This window comes from Oncorhynchus clarkii, chromosome 3 (genome assembly GCF_045791955.1).
Source record: "Oncorhynchus clarkii lewisi isolate Uvic-CL-2024 chromosome 3, UVic_Ocla_1.0, whole genome shotgun sequence".
NCBI classification, from domain to species: domain Eukaryota; kingdom Metazoa; phylum Chordata; class Actinopteri; order Salmoniformes; family Salmonidae; genus Oncorhynchus; species Oncorhynchus clarkii.
The window spans coordinates 85,561,245-85,578,084 of record NC_092149.1 but is presented as its reverse complement, the minus strand read 5'-3'; the positions used below and the strand labels follow the sequence as shown (position 1 = coordinate 85,578,084).

Below are 16,840 nucleotides of genomic sequence, written 5' to 3'. Positions count from 1 at the left end.
CCCTCCTGGTCTTTAGTCCTGGTCTTTAGTCCTGCTTCCCCTCCTGGTCTTTAGTCCTGGTCTTTAGTCCTGCTTCCCCTCCTGGTCTTTAGTCCTGGTCTTTAGTCCTGCTTCCCCTCCTGGTCTTTAGTCCTGGTCTTTAGTCCTGCTTCCCATCCTGGTCTTTAGTCCTGGTCTTTAGTCTTGCTTCCCCTCCTGGTCTTTAGTCCTGGTCTTTAGTCCTGCTTCCCCTCCTGGTCTTTAGTCCTGCTTCCCGTCCTGGTCTTTAGTCCTGCTTCACATCCTGGTATTTAGTCCTGCTTCCCCTCCTGGTATTTAGTCCTGGTCTTTAGTCCTGTTTCCCCTCCTGGTCTTTAGTCCTGGTCTTTAGTCCTGCTTCCCCTCCAGGTCTTTAGTCCTGGTCTTTAGTCCTGCTTCCCGTCCTGGTCTTTAGTCCTGCTTCCCCTCCTGGTCTTTAGTCCTGCTTCCCCTCCTGGTCTTTAGTCCTGCTTCCCCTCCTGGTCTTTAGTCCTGCTTCCCCTCCTGGTCTTTAGTCCTGCTTCCCCTCCTGGTCTTTAGTCCTGATTCCCATCCTGGTCTTTAGTCCTGCTTCCCCTCCTGGTCTTTAGTCCTGGTCTTTAGTCCTGCTTCCCCTCCTGGTCTTTAGTCCTGCTTCCCCTCCTGGTCTTTAGTCCTGCTTCCCCTCCTGGTCTTTAGTCCTGCATCCCGTCCTGGTCTTTAGTCCCGCTTCCCCTCCTGGTCTTTAGTCCTGCTTCCCCTCCTGGTCATTTTTCCTGCTTCCCCTCCTGGTCTTTAGTCCTGCTTCCCCTCCTGGTCTTTAGTCCTGCTTCCCCTCCTGGTCTTTAGTCCTGCTTCCCCTCCTGGTCTTTTGTCCTGCTTCCCCTCCTGGTCTTTAGTCCTGCTTCCCCTCCTGGTCTTTAGTCCTGCTTCCCCTCCTGGTCTTTAGTCCTGCTTCCCCTCCTGGTCTTTAGTCCTGGTCTTTAGTCCTGGTCTTTAGTCCTGCTTCCCCTCCTGGTCTTTAGTCCTGGTCTTTAGTCCTGGTCTTTAGTCCTGGTCTTTAGTCCTGCTTCCCGTCCTGGTCTTTAGTCCTGCTTCCCCTCCTGGTCTTTAGTCCTGCTTCCCCTCCTGGTCTTTAGTCCTGCTTTCCCTCCTGGTCTTTACTCCTGGTCTTTTTGTCCTCTACATGTCTTCCTATCCTCTCTCTTATTGTCCTCTACATGTCTTCCTTTCCTCTCCCTTATTGTCCTCTACATGTCTTTCTGTCCTCATCTACCTTATTGTCCTCTATGTGTCTTCCTGTCCTCTACATGTCTTCCTGTCCTCTCCCTTATTGTCCTCTACATGTCTTCCTGTCCTCTACATGTCTTCCTGTCCTCATCTACCTTATTGTCCTCTACATGTCTTCCTGTCCTCTCTCTTATTGTCCTCTACATGTCTTTCTGTCCTCATCTACCTTATTGTCCTCTATATGTCTTCCTGTCCTCTACATGTCTTCCTGTCCTCTCCCTTATTGTCCTCTAAATGTCTTCCTGTCATCTATCTTATTGTCCTCTACATGTCTTCCTGTCCTCATCTACCTTATTGTCCTCTACATGTCTTCCTGTCCTCATCTCTCTTATTGTCCTCTACATGTCTTCCTGTCCTCATCTCTCTTATTGTCCTCTACATGTCTTCCTGTCCTCATCTACCTTATTGTCCTCTACATGTCTTCCTGTCCTCATCTACCTTATTGTCCTCTGCATGTCTTCCTGTCCTCTCTTATTGTCCTCTGCATGTCTTCCTGTCCTCTCTTATTGTCTTCTACATGTCTTCCTTTTATCTCTCTTATTGTCCTCTACATGTCTTCCTGTCCTCATCTCCCTTATTGTCCTCTACATGTCTTCCTGTCCTCTTCTCTCAGTCTCTTGTTTCTCCTTCCTCTCCTCCTTTATCCTCTCCATATCCTTCATCCTTTCCCTCACCCTCATCCTCTCTTTTAGTGTCTTCCGCGTGCTTCTCTCCCTCATTCTCTCTTTTAGTCCCCTTTGCCTGGTCCTCTCCCTCCGCCTCTCCTCGCTCCCCCTCAACTTCCATCCCCACCCCATCCCTTCTCTCCACCTCCCCTCCCTCTCCCTCCTCAGGCGAGTTGTCCTCCCAGCCCTCTGTCTCTAGCTCCAATTGCTCCACCCTGGCCAGGATCTTGCGGTTGCTGGACTCCAGCTCTGCCATTAAACGGGCCAGCTTGGTCTGCAGGGTGTTCAGGTTACCCTCCAGTCTCTCCACCTTGACCTCCACCTTCTCCTCGTCCTGCTCCTCCTCGCCTTCCGCGGCCTCCACCAACATGCCCATCTTAGTGAGGATCTGACGACCCTTCTCCTCCAGGTGTCGCTTGGCAGCTGGGAACTCAGACAGCACGTCTGTCAGGTCCTCCTTGGAAAGGCTGAACAGGTCTGAGTGGCCGATGCTGCGGATGTTGGCCGTCCGACGGTTGCCTGATTTGTTTCCTGCCAGAGGATGAGGAATGTTGTATTTGTGTGAGGCATTTTGACATTTCATTTGCTTGACTTCTACTCTAAAGTCTGTACTGTGGGTCCATTGAGACATTGTGTTGGAATGTTAGGGACATGACTGTACATTAAGACATTGTGTTGAGTTATTAGGGACATGATTGTCCATTGAGACATTGTGTTGGAATGTTAGAATACTAGAATGTTGGAATGTTGGATTGTTGGAATGTTGGAATGTTGGAATGTTGGAAAGTTGGAATGTTGGACTGTTGGAATGCTGGAATGTTGGATTGTTGGAATGCTGGATTGTTGGAATGCTGGATTGTTGGAATGTTGGAATGTTGGATTGTTGGAATGCTGGAATGTTGGATTGTTGGAATGTTGGAATGCTGGAATGTTGGATTGTTGGAATGTTAAAATGTTAGGGACATGCTATAAATGTGCTGAATTACTCCTCACCTTTGATGTTCAGGATGCTAATTTCCCCGAAGAAATTGCCGTCACTCAACACAGCGAACTGTGTGATGCCATCGTCTGCCACCACAGCCAGTTTCCCATCCTTAATGATGTACATCTCATGTCCCACGTCCCCCTTTCTGCACACGTACTCCCCGGGACTATACACCTACAGGCAAGAGGACATGTCTGGGAAGTCATGGCTACAGTCGCACAAAAAAACAACAAAGTAATGTTTAACTGAAATATTGTTCTCTAGCATGAGTCAAGTTAGCAGTCATATACATGTCAACCGCCATTGACTACGCAGACATAACCAGAATTGCACCCGGCTTTAAAGGGACAATTTGCAGTTAGAAAAAGAACAAAGCTGATACCCCACCGCTAAGTTTGTGAACAGCTAACGGACGGGGCTGGAGAAATGACTGGCCATCCATGATATCAAAGTGATACTTTCAACCAGGATTAACAGTGGGTAGGCTAGCGGTTAAGAGTGTCAGGCCAATAACTGAAAAGCAGCTGGTTCGAGTCTTCGAGCTGACTAGGTGAAATCTGTAGACGTGCCCTTGAGCAAGGCACTTAACCCTAATCACTCTGGATAAGAATCGTCAGCTAAATGTGTTTGTTTTAATTTACTTTGTTTACAAACAAAGGAGTTAAAGAAGCTTACATTTTGGGTTCTGACGGAGTAAGTTGTATCCTTCAAGAATCAATGGTTGTATATATTTTAAATTTATAAGTCCAAAAATGGATGTAGCAACTGCAGATTGTCCATTTCACCCTTGACCTCTGACCTGCGGGATGAGTTTGAGCACCAGCTCCTCCAGCAGACTGGTCTCACAGTTCTGGAAGATGGTGACCTTGGAGAGCGTTGGCAGATGTACGCTCACAGCGATCTCCGTCTGCAGCTGGACGGGAAGCTGCTGCAGGATCTCGTTCTCCCTCGTGATCTTACGGTTGATGTACAGGTGCTGGTACCAGTCGTTGACACGGTTACGCAACTCCTTGCTGATGTACCTGTTGCGCAGGTAACCTTTGACCTGGAATGAAATAAAGTAGAATTAGCCAGGCCTGTCACAAATCCTGGGATCCTTCAGAAAGTATATTGCCACTGGGAGAGAATGCAAGGCAAACTCTTTTAGGTGAAAGGGTAACAGAGCTATCAATCAAATTTATTTGATAAATCTATTTTTTTACATCAGTAGTTGTTGCAAAGTGCTGTACAGATACCCAGCCAAAACCCCAAATAGCAAGCAATGTAGAGGCAGAAGCACAGGGGCTAGGAAAAACTAAGGCTGCCTGAACCCAACCCCCCCCCGACCTTGACCCCGACCCACCACCCCCCCGACCCTGACTATATAATAGAGGAGAAAACAATACTCTGGCCCGGCCCCTCACCAGCTCGTGGTTGGGGAAGAAGACGTTGTCTCGGTCCCTGAGGTTGGTGATGACGTTCCCCACGTTCCCCACGACGGAGGCAAACACCAGCACGGCGATCAGCAGATCAGCAATCATAAACAGGTACTCCTCCTCACGGTCGGGCAGTGGCGTGTCGCCCACCGTGGTGAAGATCTGCGCAGAGAACCAGAAGCAGTAGATGTACTGGTGCCTCACTGGGGAGAACATAGGGTCGGTGATATTTGGGTAAACCCAGCGGTCCACCCCGAAGCCGATGTAACTGGACAGGGCGAAGTAGATGCAGGCGTTCCAGTGGATGAGCACGAAGATGTAGAGCATAAGCTTGGAGATGCGGAAGGTGTTGGGGTAAGAGGTACGGGTCTCCATGCGGTCCATGGCTTCGTTGAGCCGGGAGATACGGAGGAAGCGGTTGACCCTCACCAGTGGCTGGTTGATGCCGAAGTACAGATAGAGGAGGTCAGTGGGCAGTAGGGAGGCCAGGTCCAACAGGAAATGTGAGGAGAAGAGGTACCGCTTCTTCAGACGGTCCCTGTCCTGCACCAGGATACCCTGTTCTAGGAAACCTGCAGGTGGCAACACAGCACAGATACAGTCTGGGTCAGAGTTAAGTTCATATCACCAGAGATATAAAAAAATATGTATTTCATAACTTAACTAAGCCTCGGAGTCATCACGAAAGAAAAGGAAGTCATTAACTCTCTCTCCGTCCTCTTACAGAATTCAGTCATGGGCTCTCCACATGGGCTTTTCACATGCTTTTAAGAGCATTAAAGAGCAACTGCCTTTAAAAAAATAAAAAATAAATCCTTTGAAAACGGCCTATGTGGCGTCGATATGAGTCAGAAACTATTATTCTAGCATAGTTATATTATCACAGCAATGGAAGTATCTGAATAGGAAATGTTATACAATCGTAAGACAAGTCCCACAGGATCTCAATACAAATCTGTGACAGTGCAAAGTCATATTAAGAACCAAGGAGCAAATGTCTGTCTGTTCCCCAGAAAGAAATGGGTCTCCCGAGTGGCGCAGCGGTCTAATCAACTGCATCTCAGTGCAAGAGGCGTCACTACAGACCCTGGTTGGAATCCAAGCTGCATCACATCCAGCCGTGATTGGGAGTTCCATAGGGCGGGTGCAGAATTGGCCCTGGGTAGGCCGTCATTGTAAACAAGAAATTGTTCTTAACCGATTTGTCTAGTTAATTAAATACAATTCTGTGCTGTGACCCACCAACACCTTTTGGGATTCTACTTTGACACAATGAATAAACAAAGTCTGGTCTAAAACAGAGTGTGGAACATCCGTGTGTCACAATAGGTAAATGAAGGTTGGGTTTTGATTTGACGATGTTCATTTGCCCACTACCATGGTGTGAACAGCTGTGGCGATTGCTCCTTATCCAATAGGATTGGCAAACAGACCTGTCCAGCAGACCGACTTAGTTTACACAAGACAACACTTTGCAAATACTGCACCAAACACCTTAGATGTAAAATTGCGCAACTAAAACATCCACGGTGAAAAACAGATTTCTTGTGTTATCTTAGATTCATTCTGGGGATTTTGAGCAAGTGATATTGGCTTCCGTGTCTACAGTGTCTCATGAGGGACAATCATCATTAACCAAACCAGGAATCGAGAAAAAAAACACGTGCCAATTGGCGTGTTCAGTGACTCTTTAAAATACCGCTGTGGATCGTGTTGTTCAGTGACTTTTTAAAATATCACTGTGGATCGTGTTGTTCAGTGACTTTTTAAAATACCACTGTGGATCGTGTTGTTCAGTGACTTTTTAAAATACCACTGTGGATCGTGTTGTTCAGTGACTCTTTAAAATACCACTGTGAATCGTGATCTAGTAAGTACAATAATGACAAAAGATGTTCTCTAACCCACCACTGGCAGACCACACACAGTTCCTATATGTAAAAAAAATGTTTTATCTTTACCAGTGCGAAATTTGATGATGGTATCAGCCACGTACAGGAGATCGGAGCAGTAGTCCAGCGTGAGCCACAGTGTCAGGAATTCATCCTCTATTTCCTTAAAGCATGTCCTAGAAAAGTAGGTAAAATTCCATTTTCAAATATCATCTTTTTTTTATTTTAAATTTTACCCAATTTCATGGTATCCAATTGTTAGTAGTTACGATCTTGTCTCATCGCTACAACTCCTGTACGGGCTCGGGAGAGACGAAGGTCGAAAGTCATGCGTCCTCTCCGAAACACAACCCAACCAAGCCGCACTGCTTCTTTAAGACAGCACGCATCCAACCAGCCGCACCAATGTGTCGGAGAAAACACCATGCACCTGGCGACCTGGTTAGCGTGCTGTGGTGCACCCTGCCCACCACAGGAGTCGCTGGTGTGCAATGAGACAAGGATATCCCTACCGGCCAAACCCTCCCTAACCCGGACGACGCTAGGCCAATTGTGCATCGCCCCACAGACCTCCCGGTCACAGCCAGCTGCAACAGAGCCTGGGCGCGAACCCAGAGTCTCTGGTGGCACAGCTAGCAATGCAGTTCCCTAGACCACTGCGCCACCCGGGAGGCTACAAAATGACATTTCAATCGGTTTACATGTTTCAGGTTTCTGTGAGGTCTATTTCTTATTCAGGTGGATTATAGACCACTGGCACCTGTAGAAATTATACTACGATGCTAAAATTTATATTGAGCCAGGGAAATGAAATATTATTATTATTATTATTGTACATTTGAGACACTCACCTACAGATGATGATGATCCAGTTGTAGAAGACGGGGAAGATCATGACCTGGAGCCATCCATAATAAAACTCCTCTGATGGGTCAACCACCCACTCCGTCCATCTGATCAGGAGACGGACAGATAGAAACATCCTGGGTGATTCACATTCAGATCAACTTTATTAGCATGAATGGCACAAAGCCACTGTTTCTAAAGCGAAGTGAGATAATGACATCAACAATAACCATAAAGGTTATAAAAAATAAAAATAAATTAGTAAAGGTGATTAGATTAAAGGAGTAACATACAACAACATCAATCTAGAGCTGGGAAAAGCATCTATAATGTTATAATTTATTTTCAATGATCAATTGTATCCATGCTATCATGTATCCGTCATGTTTTGCCCAAGTCTCTTACTTCACTTTGGGCTTTGCCGGAAGCTTCTTCTCATCTTTCCCCTCCTCTTTCTTCTCCTCTACTTCATCGTCCTCTTTCTGCATCCGATGCCACCTGAACACCCTCGCCCATCGGTTCATTCTGCCCTTATCTAATCTGTCAGAAGGTTTTGCCTCAGTCATAGGCCCTCCCTAACCCTTCGCCCTGATGGTCCAGCAGAGGTACCTGGTAGTAATAAGGGAGTAGAAGTGTAAGCTGCCCTGCACAACTCTGTTGTCTGGTGTTATAGCGGCATTGCTGTGTTAACATGACAACAAGCCAAGCCTACCTGAGCAGCGGCACACCTGTTGATCACGCTGAACTGTCTCCGCGGGAGGGGAGCAGGTGACTCTCTATCCAGGCGGCAGGTAGATCCCTTCAGGGACCTCATTTGTTCATGAACCAACTAGTCCTGCCGCAACAAATCCCAAAGGGTTTAGATGGTGTCGACTTCTCAGTTCATTTGATAAGGATAGGCTATAAAACAAACAATGATGTAATCTTAGCCTGTGGTTTTACAGTCCTCCTCTGGTTTAACCCTCACATCTTATGTATTTTGTGGGAGTCCAAGATTCCTTGGAGGATGTACATCTTAGCACCTACTCTTGTAATTAAATCAGAGGACCACCACAGATTATCTTTCAGGCTACCATGGATTTTGCCTGAAATCCAATATGGCTTCCGAAATCCAATATGGCTTCCGAAATCCAATATGGCTTCCGAAATCTAATATGGCTTCCGAAATCCAATATGGCTTCCGAAATCTAATATGGCTTCCGAAATCCAATATGGCTTCCATAATACCATTTGATGGAGGTTGATGACATGTAAATATACATTTTGCATGAAGTGGCACTGCCACAACTCTGTTGTGTTTGAATACCTGAAGCCAAATAGATTTACACTTTCATAGCATATCAACAATGGGCCATTCTGTGAAATGTAACAAGGCTTTTTACGACACAGGCACACAGTTACGTATCCAAGTTACAGGAAAGCGACCTGTGATACGACAACCAGCCTCTCTAGTAGCGTTTGCAAACACAGTGCCTTCGGAAAGTATTCACACCCCTTGACCTTTTGTTGTGTTACAGCCTGAATGTACTGGCCTTCATACTACCCCATAATGTGAAAATGGAATCATGTTTTTCTAAAAAACAAAATATACAAATTCATTAAAAATGAAAAGGCTTGAGTAAATAAGTATTCAATCCCTTTGTTTTTTTAAAACTAGGCAAGTCAGTTAAGAACAAATTCTTATTTACAATGACAGCCTACTGGGGAACAGTGGGTTAAACTGCCTTGTTCAGGGGCAGAACAACAGATTTTTACCTTGTCAGCTCAGGGACTTCATCTAGCAACCTTTCCGGTTATTGGCCCAACTCTCTAACCACGATGCTACCTGCCGCCCCTAAATTATGACAAGCCTAAATAAATTCAGGAGTAAAAATGTACTTAACAAGTCACATAAATTGCATGTACTCAATAATAGTGTTGAACATGATTTTATGACTACATCATCTCTGTACCACACACACACACACACGAGTATCTGTAACTTACAGAGTTGAATGGCTGTGATAGGAGAAATCTGAGGATGGATCAACAACATTGTAGTTACTCCACAATAATAACCTAATTGACAGAGTGAAAAGAAGGAATCCTGTACAGAATAAAAACATTTGAAAACATTCATCCTGTTTGCAACAAGCCACTAAAGTAAAACTGCAAACAATGTGGCAAAGAAATTCCCTTTTTGTCCTCAATACAAAGTGTTATGTTTGGGGCAAATCCAATACAACACATTACTGAGTACCACTCTCCATATTTCCAAGCATAGTGGTGGCTGCATCATGTTATGGGTATGCTTGTAATCCGTACTTGGGGTGTTTTTCAAGATAAAAAAAAATGGAATTGAGCCAAGCACAGTCAAAATCCTAGAGGAAAATCTGGTTCAGTCTGCTTTCCACCAGACACTGGGAGACAAACTCACCTTTCAGCAAGACAATAACCTAAAACACAAGGCCTAATATACACTGGAGTTGCTTACCAAGAAGACAGGGAATGCTCCTGAGTGGACGAGTTACAGTTTTGACTATGGAAAGACCTGAAAACAGTTGTCTAACAATGATCAACAACCAATTTGACAGAGCTTGAAGAATTAAAATGTTGCACAATCCAGGTGTGGAAAGCTCATAGAGACTTACCCAGAAAGACTCACAGCTGTAATCACTGCCAAAGGTACTTCTACAACGTAAGGGTGTGAATACTTAAAGTATGTAAATGAGATATTTCTGTATTCCCTTTTCAATAAATATGTTAACATTTCTAAAAAAAACAACATGTTTTCACTTTGTCATTATGTATAGTGTATAGATAGATGGGTGAGAGAGAGAGAGAGAGAGAAAAAACAATCTATTTCCTCCATTTTGCAATTAAGGCTGTGACAACATGTGGAACAAGTCAAAGGGTATGAAAGCTTTCTAGAGGCGCTGCTATGTACACTGAAACTTAAGTGTGTTGATTCTAACAGCGTGTGGAGACAAGGTTAACCAGTAGTGGTTGTAGTTCTGGGACCTGACCAGCTTGCACAGCTAACTGGTCATTCTGGGCAAGTTTGACCCACCCTGAGGAGCCTCTTGTTTGACCGTTTCTGTCAATTTAACCGCTTCAGCAGTAAAATATGTTTTACACGACCATCCATTTCATAAATGTGAGACGTAAGAGATGGTTGTGTTTTGTTCTACCTCAGGTAGGGGTGTCTAAAAAGAAAATGAGGCCCTTTTATGAAGATTGGCCACCAGCTTAAATGGGAAATGTGTTTTTAAACTCATGGGTGAATGTCCCTGCTCAATTTAAGTTGACTTTTAAAAAGGTTAGGGTCAAGGTTAGGTAAGGGTTATGGTTTTGATTAAGATTAAGGTAGGGTTTAAGGTTAGGGTTTAGGGTAAGGACATCCCAAGGATACTCAATAGTACTGACTTTCAGATAGGAGGCTGCCTTCAAGGGTGGTGGAGGGATTGTGCACCTGTGTGAAACTAGCCACAATAAGGAATAGCCACAATAGTGGAATTTGAGTTTTGCCTTCAAAGTAAAAGTCCCCCATTGAAAGTGATGCAAACGGAATCAAGACATTTTTGGGGTATATAATGCTAAACAAGGTTGTAATGTTGTAACATAATTTACAGTTAAATACAGTAATTAATTATTTTGGTAATAAACTGAAAAAAACTGTTTAAATCCTGCTGTGGGTGTATTAGACTACATAGTTGAATTGGGGGCATACTTATATGCAATTATAGGCCTAACCTATGGATTGTGCACCCATGAAATGGGGATATCAGCCTACTCAGTGACATTTACAGGACACAACTATGTATATATTATGGTCTTAGCTCTTATTGCTGGACTTTGAAAACAGTGTGAAATGAGCAACATTCATATTGCTATGTACACTGTACAGCCTAACCTGTGGATCTTTGGGTCCATGAAATGGGATATCAGCCTACTCAGTGACATCCACAGATTACAATTCTGAAGTGTTTACCCAATATTTGTGAACTTTAACTGTGTGAAATCATACATGTGACAGTATCGAAGATACCCAACGATAACAAATTGCAAATATAAATGTTTTTAATCCGTGTTTATTTAAATAAATTATTTTTCAGAGGGAATCGAAAAACAGTAACCCATTTGAGCCAATATGTGAGAAACTGAAAATGTTCCCTGATCTCTTTTTAACAAGATAAGCGAGCAAGCTCCTGGAAACTACACAAAGCATCAACATACACCCATCAACTATTTACAAGATAATGTAGAATAAAGGGCTGTTCTTTACCTATCAGGACTGTTCTTTACCTATCAGGGCTGTTCTTTACCTATCAGGACTGTTCTTTTACCTATCAGGGCTGTTCTTTACCTATCAGGACTGTTCTTTACCTATCAGGACTGTTCTTTACCTATCAGGACTGTTCTTTACCTATCAGGGCTGTTCTTTACCTATCAGGACTGTTCTTTACCTATCAGGACTGTTCTTTACCTATCAGGACTGTTCTTTACCTATCAGGGCTGTTCTTTACCTATCAGGACTGTTCTTTACCTATCAGGACTGTTCTTTACCTATCAGGACTGTTCTTTACCTATCAGGGCTGTTCTTTACCTATCAGGGCTGTTCTTTACTCATCAGGGCTGTTCTTTACTCATCAGGGCTGTTCTTTACCTATCAGGACTGTTCTTTACCTATCAGGGCTGTTCTTTTACCTATCAGGGCTGTTCTTTACCTATCAGGACTGTTCTTTACCTATCAGGGCTGTTCTTTACCTATCAGGACTGTTCTTTACCTATCAGGGCTGTTCTTTACCTATCAGGGCTGTTCTTTACCTATCAGGACTGTTCTTTACCTATCAGGACTGTTCTTTACCTATCAGGGCTGTTCTTTACCTATCAGGGCTGTTCTTTACCTATCAGGACTGTTCTTTACCTATCAGGACTGTTCTTTACCTATCAGGGCTGTTCATTACCTATCAGGGCTGTTCTTTACCTATCAGGACTGTTCTTTACCTATCAGGACTGTTCTTTACCTATCAGGGCTGTTCTTTACTCATCAGGGCTGTTCTTTACTCATCAGGACTGTTCTTTACCTATCAGGGCTGTTCTTTACCTATCAGGGCTGTTCTTTACCTATCAGGACTGTTCTTTACCTATCAGGGCTGTTCTTTACCTATCAGGGCTGTTCTTTACCTATCAGGACTGTTCTCTACCTATCAGGACTGTTCTTTATCTATCAGGGCTGTTCTTTACCTATCAGGACTGTTCTTTACCTATCAGGGCTGTTCTTTATCTATCAGGGCTGTTCTTTACCTATCGGGGCTGTTCTTTACTCATCAGGACTGTTCTTTACCTATCAGGGCTGTTCTTTACCTATCAGGGCTGTTCTTTACCTATCAGGACTGTTCTTTACCTATCAGGACTGTTCTTTATCTATCAGGACTGTTCTTTACCTATCAGGGCTGTTCTTCATCTATCAGGGCTGTTCTTTACTCATCAGGACTGTTCTTTACCTATCAGGGCTGTTCTTTACCTATCAGGGCTGTTCTTTACCTATCAGGACTGTTCTTTACCTATCAGGGCTTTTCTTTTACCTATCAGGGCTGTTCTTTACCTATCAGGACTGTTCTTTATCTATCAGGGCTGTTCTTTACCTATCAGGGCTGTTCTTTACCTATCAGGGCTGTTCTTTACCTATCAGGACTGTTCTCTACCTATCAGGACTGTTCTTTATCTATCAGGGCTGTTATTTACCTATCAGGACTGTTCTTTATCTATCAGGGCTGTTCTTTACCTATCAGGGCTGTTCTTTATCTATCAGGGCTGTTCTTTACCTATCAGGGCTGTTCTTTACCTATTAGGGCTGTTCTTTAGTCATCAGGGATGTTCTTTATCTATCAGGACTGTTCTTTTTCTATCAGGTCTGTTCTTTTTCTATCAGGTCTGTTCTTTACCTATCAGGGCTGTTCTTTACCTATCAGGGCTGTTCTTTATCTATCAGGGCTGTTCTTTACCTATCAGGGCTGTTCTTTATCTATCAGGGCTGTTCTTTACCTATCAGGGCTGTTCTTTACCTATCAGGGCTGTTCTTTATCTATCAGGGCTGTTCTTTACCTATCAGGGCTGTTCTTTATCTATCAGGGCTGTTCTTTACCTATCAGGGCTGTTCTTTACTCATCAGGGCTGTTCTTTATCTATCAGGACTGTTCTCTACCTATCAGGACTGTTCTTTACCACCTGCAGGCTGTTCAGGCTTTTGTTTCAGACCAATCCTACCACACCTGATTCTACCTCTCTTGGTCACGTAGAGCAGTTGATTAGTAAACATAGGTGTGGTAGAATGATGATTGAACCAAAAGCCTTCCGTGTCCTGTGGTTGAGAGAAGGGTGAGGCACTCCTTGACAAATACTGTAATGAATGACATACTGTTAGGAAATAGTCGTCGTTATACAAGTGTTACAAAATATAGAATTAGTCCTACGCTAACACAAATGCCATAAGATGTGCTTTTGGAGATCAACACAGCTTCAATATTGGTTCTCTATTTGTGATTTCAAGCAAATTCCCATGGTGAGTAACATCACATCTCAAAGTGGGGCGGCAGGGTAGCCTAGTGGTTGGACTAGTAACCGGAAGGTTGCAAGTTCAAACCCCCGAGCTGACAAGGTACAAATCTGTCGTTCTGCCCCTGAACAGGCAGTTAACCCACTGTTCTTAGGCTGTCATTGAAAATAAGAATTTGTTCTTAACTGACTTGCCTAGTTAAAAAAAGGTAAAAAGTGTCACACCCTGAAATGTGTCACTTTAAATAATGATGCTTTATATAATGTTTACATACCCTACATTACTCATCTCATATGTATATACTGTACTCTATGCCATCTACTGCATCTTGCCTTTCGGATATCACTCATTCATATATTTGTATTCATTGCTTTACACTTGTGTAGTTGTTGTGAAATCGTTAGGTTATATTACTCGTTGGATATTACTGCACGGTCGGAACTAGAAGCATAAGCATTTTGCTACACTCGCATTAACATCTGCTAACCATGTGTATGTGACAAATAACATTTGATTTGATCTGTTTCACCTGTCTTTGTGATTGTCTCCACTCCCCTCCAGGTGTCGCCCATCTTCCCCATTATCCCCTGTGTATTTATACCTGTGTTCTCTGTTTGTCTGTTGCCAGTTCATCTTGTTTGTCATGACAACCAGCGTTTTTTGTCTCAGCGCCTGCGTTTCCCCTCTCTCTTTTCTTGTCCTCCTGGTTTTTGACCCTTGCCTGACCTGACCCTGTGTCCACCTGTCCTGACCCTGTGTCCATCTGTCCTGACCATGTGTCCACCTGTCCTGACCCCTCTGCCTGTCCTGACCCTGTGTCCACCTGCCAGACCCCTCTGCCTGGCCTGACCCTGTGTCCACCTGCCTGACCCCTCTGCCTGTCCTGACCCTGTGTCCACCCGCCTGACCCCTCTGCCTGACCTTGTGTCCACCTGCCTGACCCCTCTGCCTGACCCTGTGTCCACCTGCCTGACCCCTCTGCCTGTCCTGACCCTATGTCCACCTGCCTGACCCCTCTGCCTGTCCTGACCCTGTGAACACCCGCCTGACCCCTCTGCCTGACCCTGTGTCCACCTGCCTGACCCCTCTGCCTGACCCTGTGTCCACCTGCCTGACCCCTCTGCCTGACCCTGTGTCCACCTGCCTGACCCCTCTGCCTGACCCCTGTGTCCACCTGCCTGACCCCTCTGCCTGACCCTGTGTCCACCCGCCTGACCCCTCTGCCTGACCCCGTGTCCACCTGCCTGACCCCTCTGCCTGACCCTGTGTCCACCTGCCTGACCCCTCTGCCTGACCCTGTGTCCACCTGCCTGACCCCTCTACCTGACCCTGTGTCCACCTACCTGACCCCTCTGCCTGACCCTGTGTCCACCTGCCTGACCCCTCTGCCTGCCCCTGTGTCCACCCGCCTGACCCCTCTGCCTGACCCTGTGTCCACCCGCCTGACCCCTCTGCCTGACCCTGTGTCCACCCGCCTGACCCCTCTGCCTGACCCTGTGTCCACCCGCCTGACCACTCTGCCTGCCCTTGAGCCTGCCTGCCGTCCTGTACCTTTGCCCCTGTTGCTGTAATAAACATTGTTACTTCGACACGGTCTACCACTGGGTCTTACCTTGATACCTGACAGAAAGGTCCCAGACTTTCAGCTCCCGAAAGACAAAATTAAACCTCTGAGATCCCAGCACCATCTTCATTTCATTAGATTACTTAATTCATGAAATGATTCATTCAAAAATAATGATTTCATAACAGGCTTATCGTTAAATGATATCACACAGCTAGATCTTTCTAAACAAATACTTTGTATTCTGTCAACTCATAGAACAGGCAATCTCTCATTGCTTTGTTGCAAAAATCACTTAATGCTTTGCCGTGAAAGGACCGCTTTGGAAAACAAACGTACTGTAGATACCACAACTGCTACAATCTGACAGTTTTTTATTTACTTCATCGATGCCAGAATTCATAGTAAAGGACAATATCCATCACAACTCTATTATTTATTTTATATTCTACAGTTTAATGTAATGGTTGTCTCATTCTACAGTTTAATGTTCTGGTTGTCTCATTCTACAGTTTAATGGTCTGGTCTCATTATTCTACAGTTTAATGGTCTGGTCTCATTATTCTACAGTTTAATGGTCTGGTTGTCTCATTATTCTACAGTTTAATGGTCTGGTCTCATTATTCTACAGTTTAATGGTCTGGTTGTCTCATTATTCTACAGTTTAATGGTCTGGTCTCATTATTCTACAGTTTAATGGTCTGGTTGTCTCATTATTCTACAGTTTAATGGTCTGGTCTCATTATTCTACAGTTTAATGGTCTGGTTGTCTCATTATTCTACAGTTTAATGGTCTGGTCTCATTATTCTACAGTTTAATGTAATGGTTGTCTCATTCTACAGTTTAATGGTCTGGTCTCATTATTCTACAGTTTAATGTAATGGTTGTCTCATTATTCTACAGTTTAATGGTCTGGTCTCATTATTCTACAGTTTAATGTAATGGTTGTCTCATTCTACAGTTTAATGGTCTGGTCTCATTATTCTACAGTTTAATGTAATGGTTGTCTCATTCTACAGTTTAATGGTCTGGTCTCATTATTCTACAGTTTAATGTAATGGTTGTCTCATTCTACAGTTTAATGGTCTGGTCTCATTATTCTACAGTTTAATGTAATGGTTGTCTCATTCTACAGTTTAATGTAATGGTTGTCTCATTATTCTACAGTTTAATGGTCTGGTCTCATTATTCTACAGTTTAATGGTCTGGTTGTCTCATTATTCTACAGTTTAATGGTCTGGTCTCATTATTCTACAGTTTAATGTTCTGGTTGTCTCATTCTACAGTTTAATGGTCTGGTCTCATTATTCTACAGTTTAATGGTCTGGTTGTCTCATTATTCTACAGTTTAATGTAATGGTCTCATTATTCTACAGTTTAATGGTCTGGTCTCATTATTCTACAGTTTAATGTAATGGTTGTCTCATTCTACAGTTTAATGTAATGGTTGTCTCATTATTCTACAGTTTAATGTAATGGTTGTCTCATTATTCTACAGTTTAATGTAATGGTTGTCTCATTATTCTACAGTTTAATGTAATGGTTGTCTCATTCTACAGTTTAATGGTCTGGTCTCATTATTCTACAGTTTAATGGTCTGGTCTCATTATTCTACAGTTTAATGGTCTGGTCTCATTATTCTACAGT

The 16,840-nt window shown here is 44.0% G+C and overlaps 1 protein-coding gene across 1 annotated transcript; it reads right to left on the bottom strand.

Moving 5' to 3' along the window:
• Nucleotides 1–1,896: 1,896 nt before the first annotated feature.
• On the bottom strand, nucleotides 1,897–7,569 carry LOC139386262 (cyclic nucleotide gated channel subunit alpha 4). Its single transcript, XM_071131761.1, has 7 exons — nucleotides 7,501–7,569; nucleotides 7,096–7,187; nucleotides 6,314–6,420; nucleotides 4,341–4,924; nucleotides 3,737–3,982; nucleotides 2,946–3,111; nucleotides 1,897–2,483 (listed from the first exon to the last, which is right to left on the bottom strand). The coding sequence occupies exons 2-7, from the start codon at nucleotides 7,137–7,139 to the stop codon at nucleotides 1,897–1,899; spliced, it is 1,734 nt and encodes a 577-aa protein (XP_070987862.1). The 5' UTR covers nucleotides 7,140–7,187; nucleotides 7,501–7,569.
• Nucleotides 7,570–16,840: the final 9,271 nt, after the last annotated feature.

Bases quoted from the DNA above. Each gene is read 5' to 3' on its own strand.
- LOC139386262 (XM_071131761.1), bottom strand. From the start codon at position 7,139: ATGATCTTCCCCGTCTTCTACAACTGGATCATCATCATCTGTAG. The intron at 3,983-4,340 runs GTGAGGGGCCGG...ATTTCATTCCAG, and splicing joins TCTTCCCCAACCACGAGCTG to GTCAAAGGTTACCTGCGCAA. The intron at 3,112-3,736 runs GTCAGAGGTCAA...TCTTGCCTGTAG, and splicing joins TGCTCAAACTCATCCCGCAG to GTGTATAGTCCCGGGGAGTA.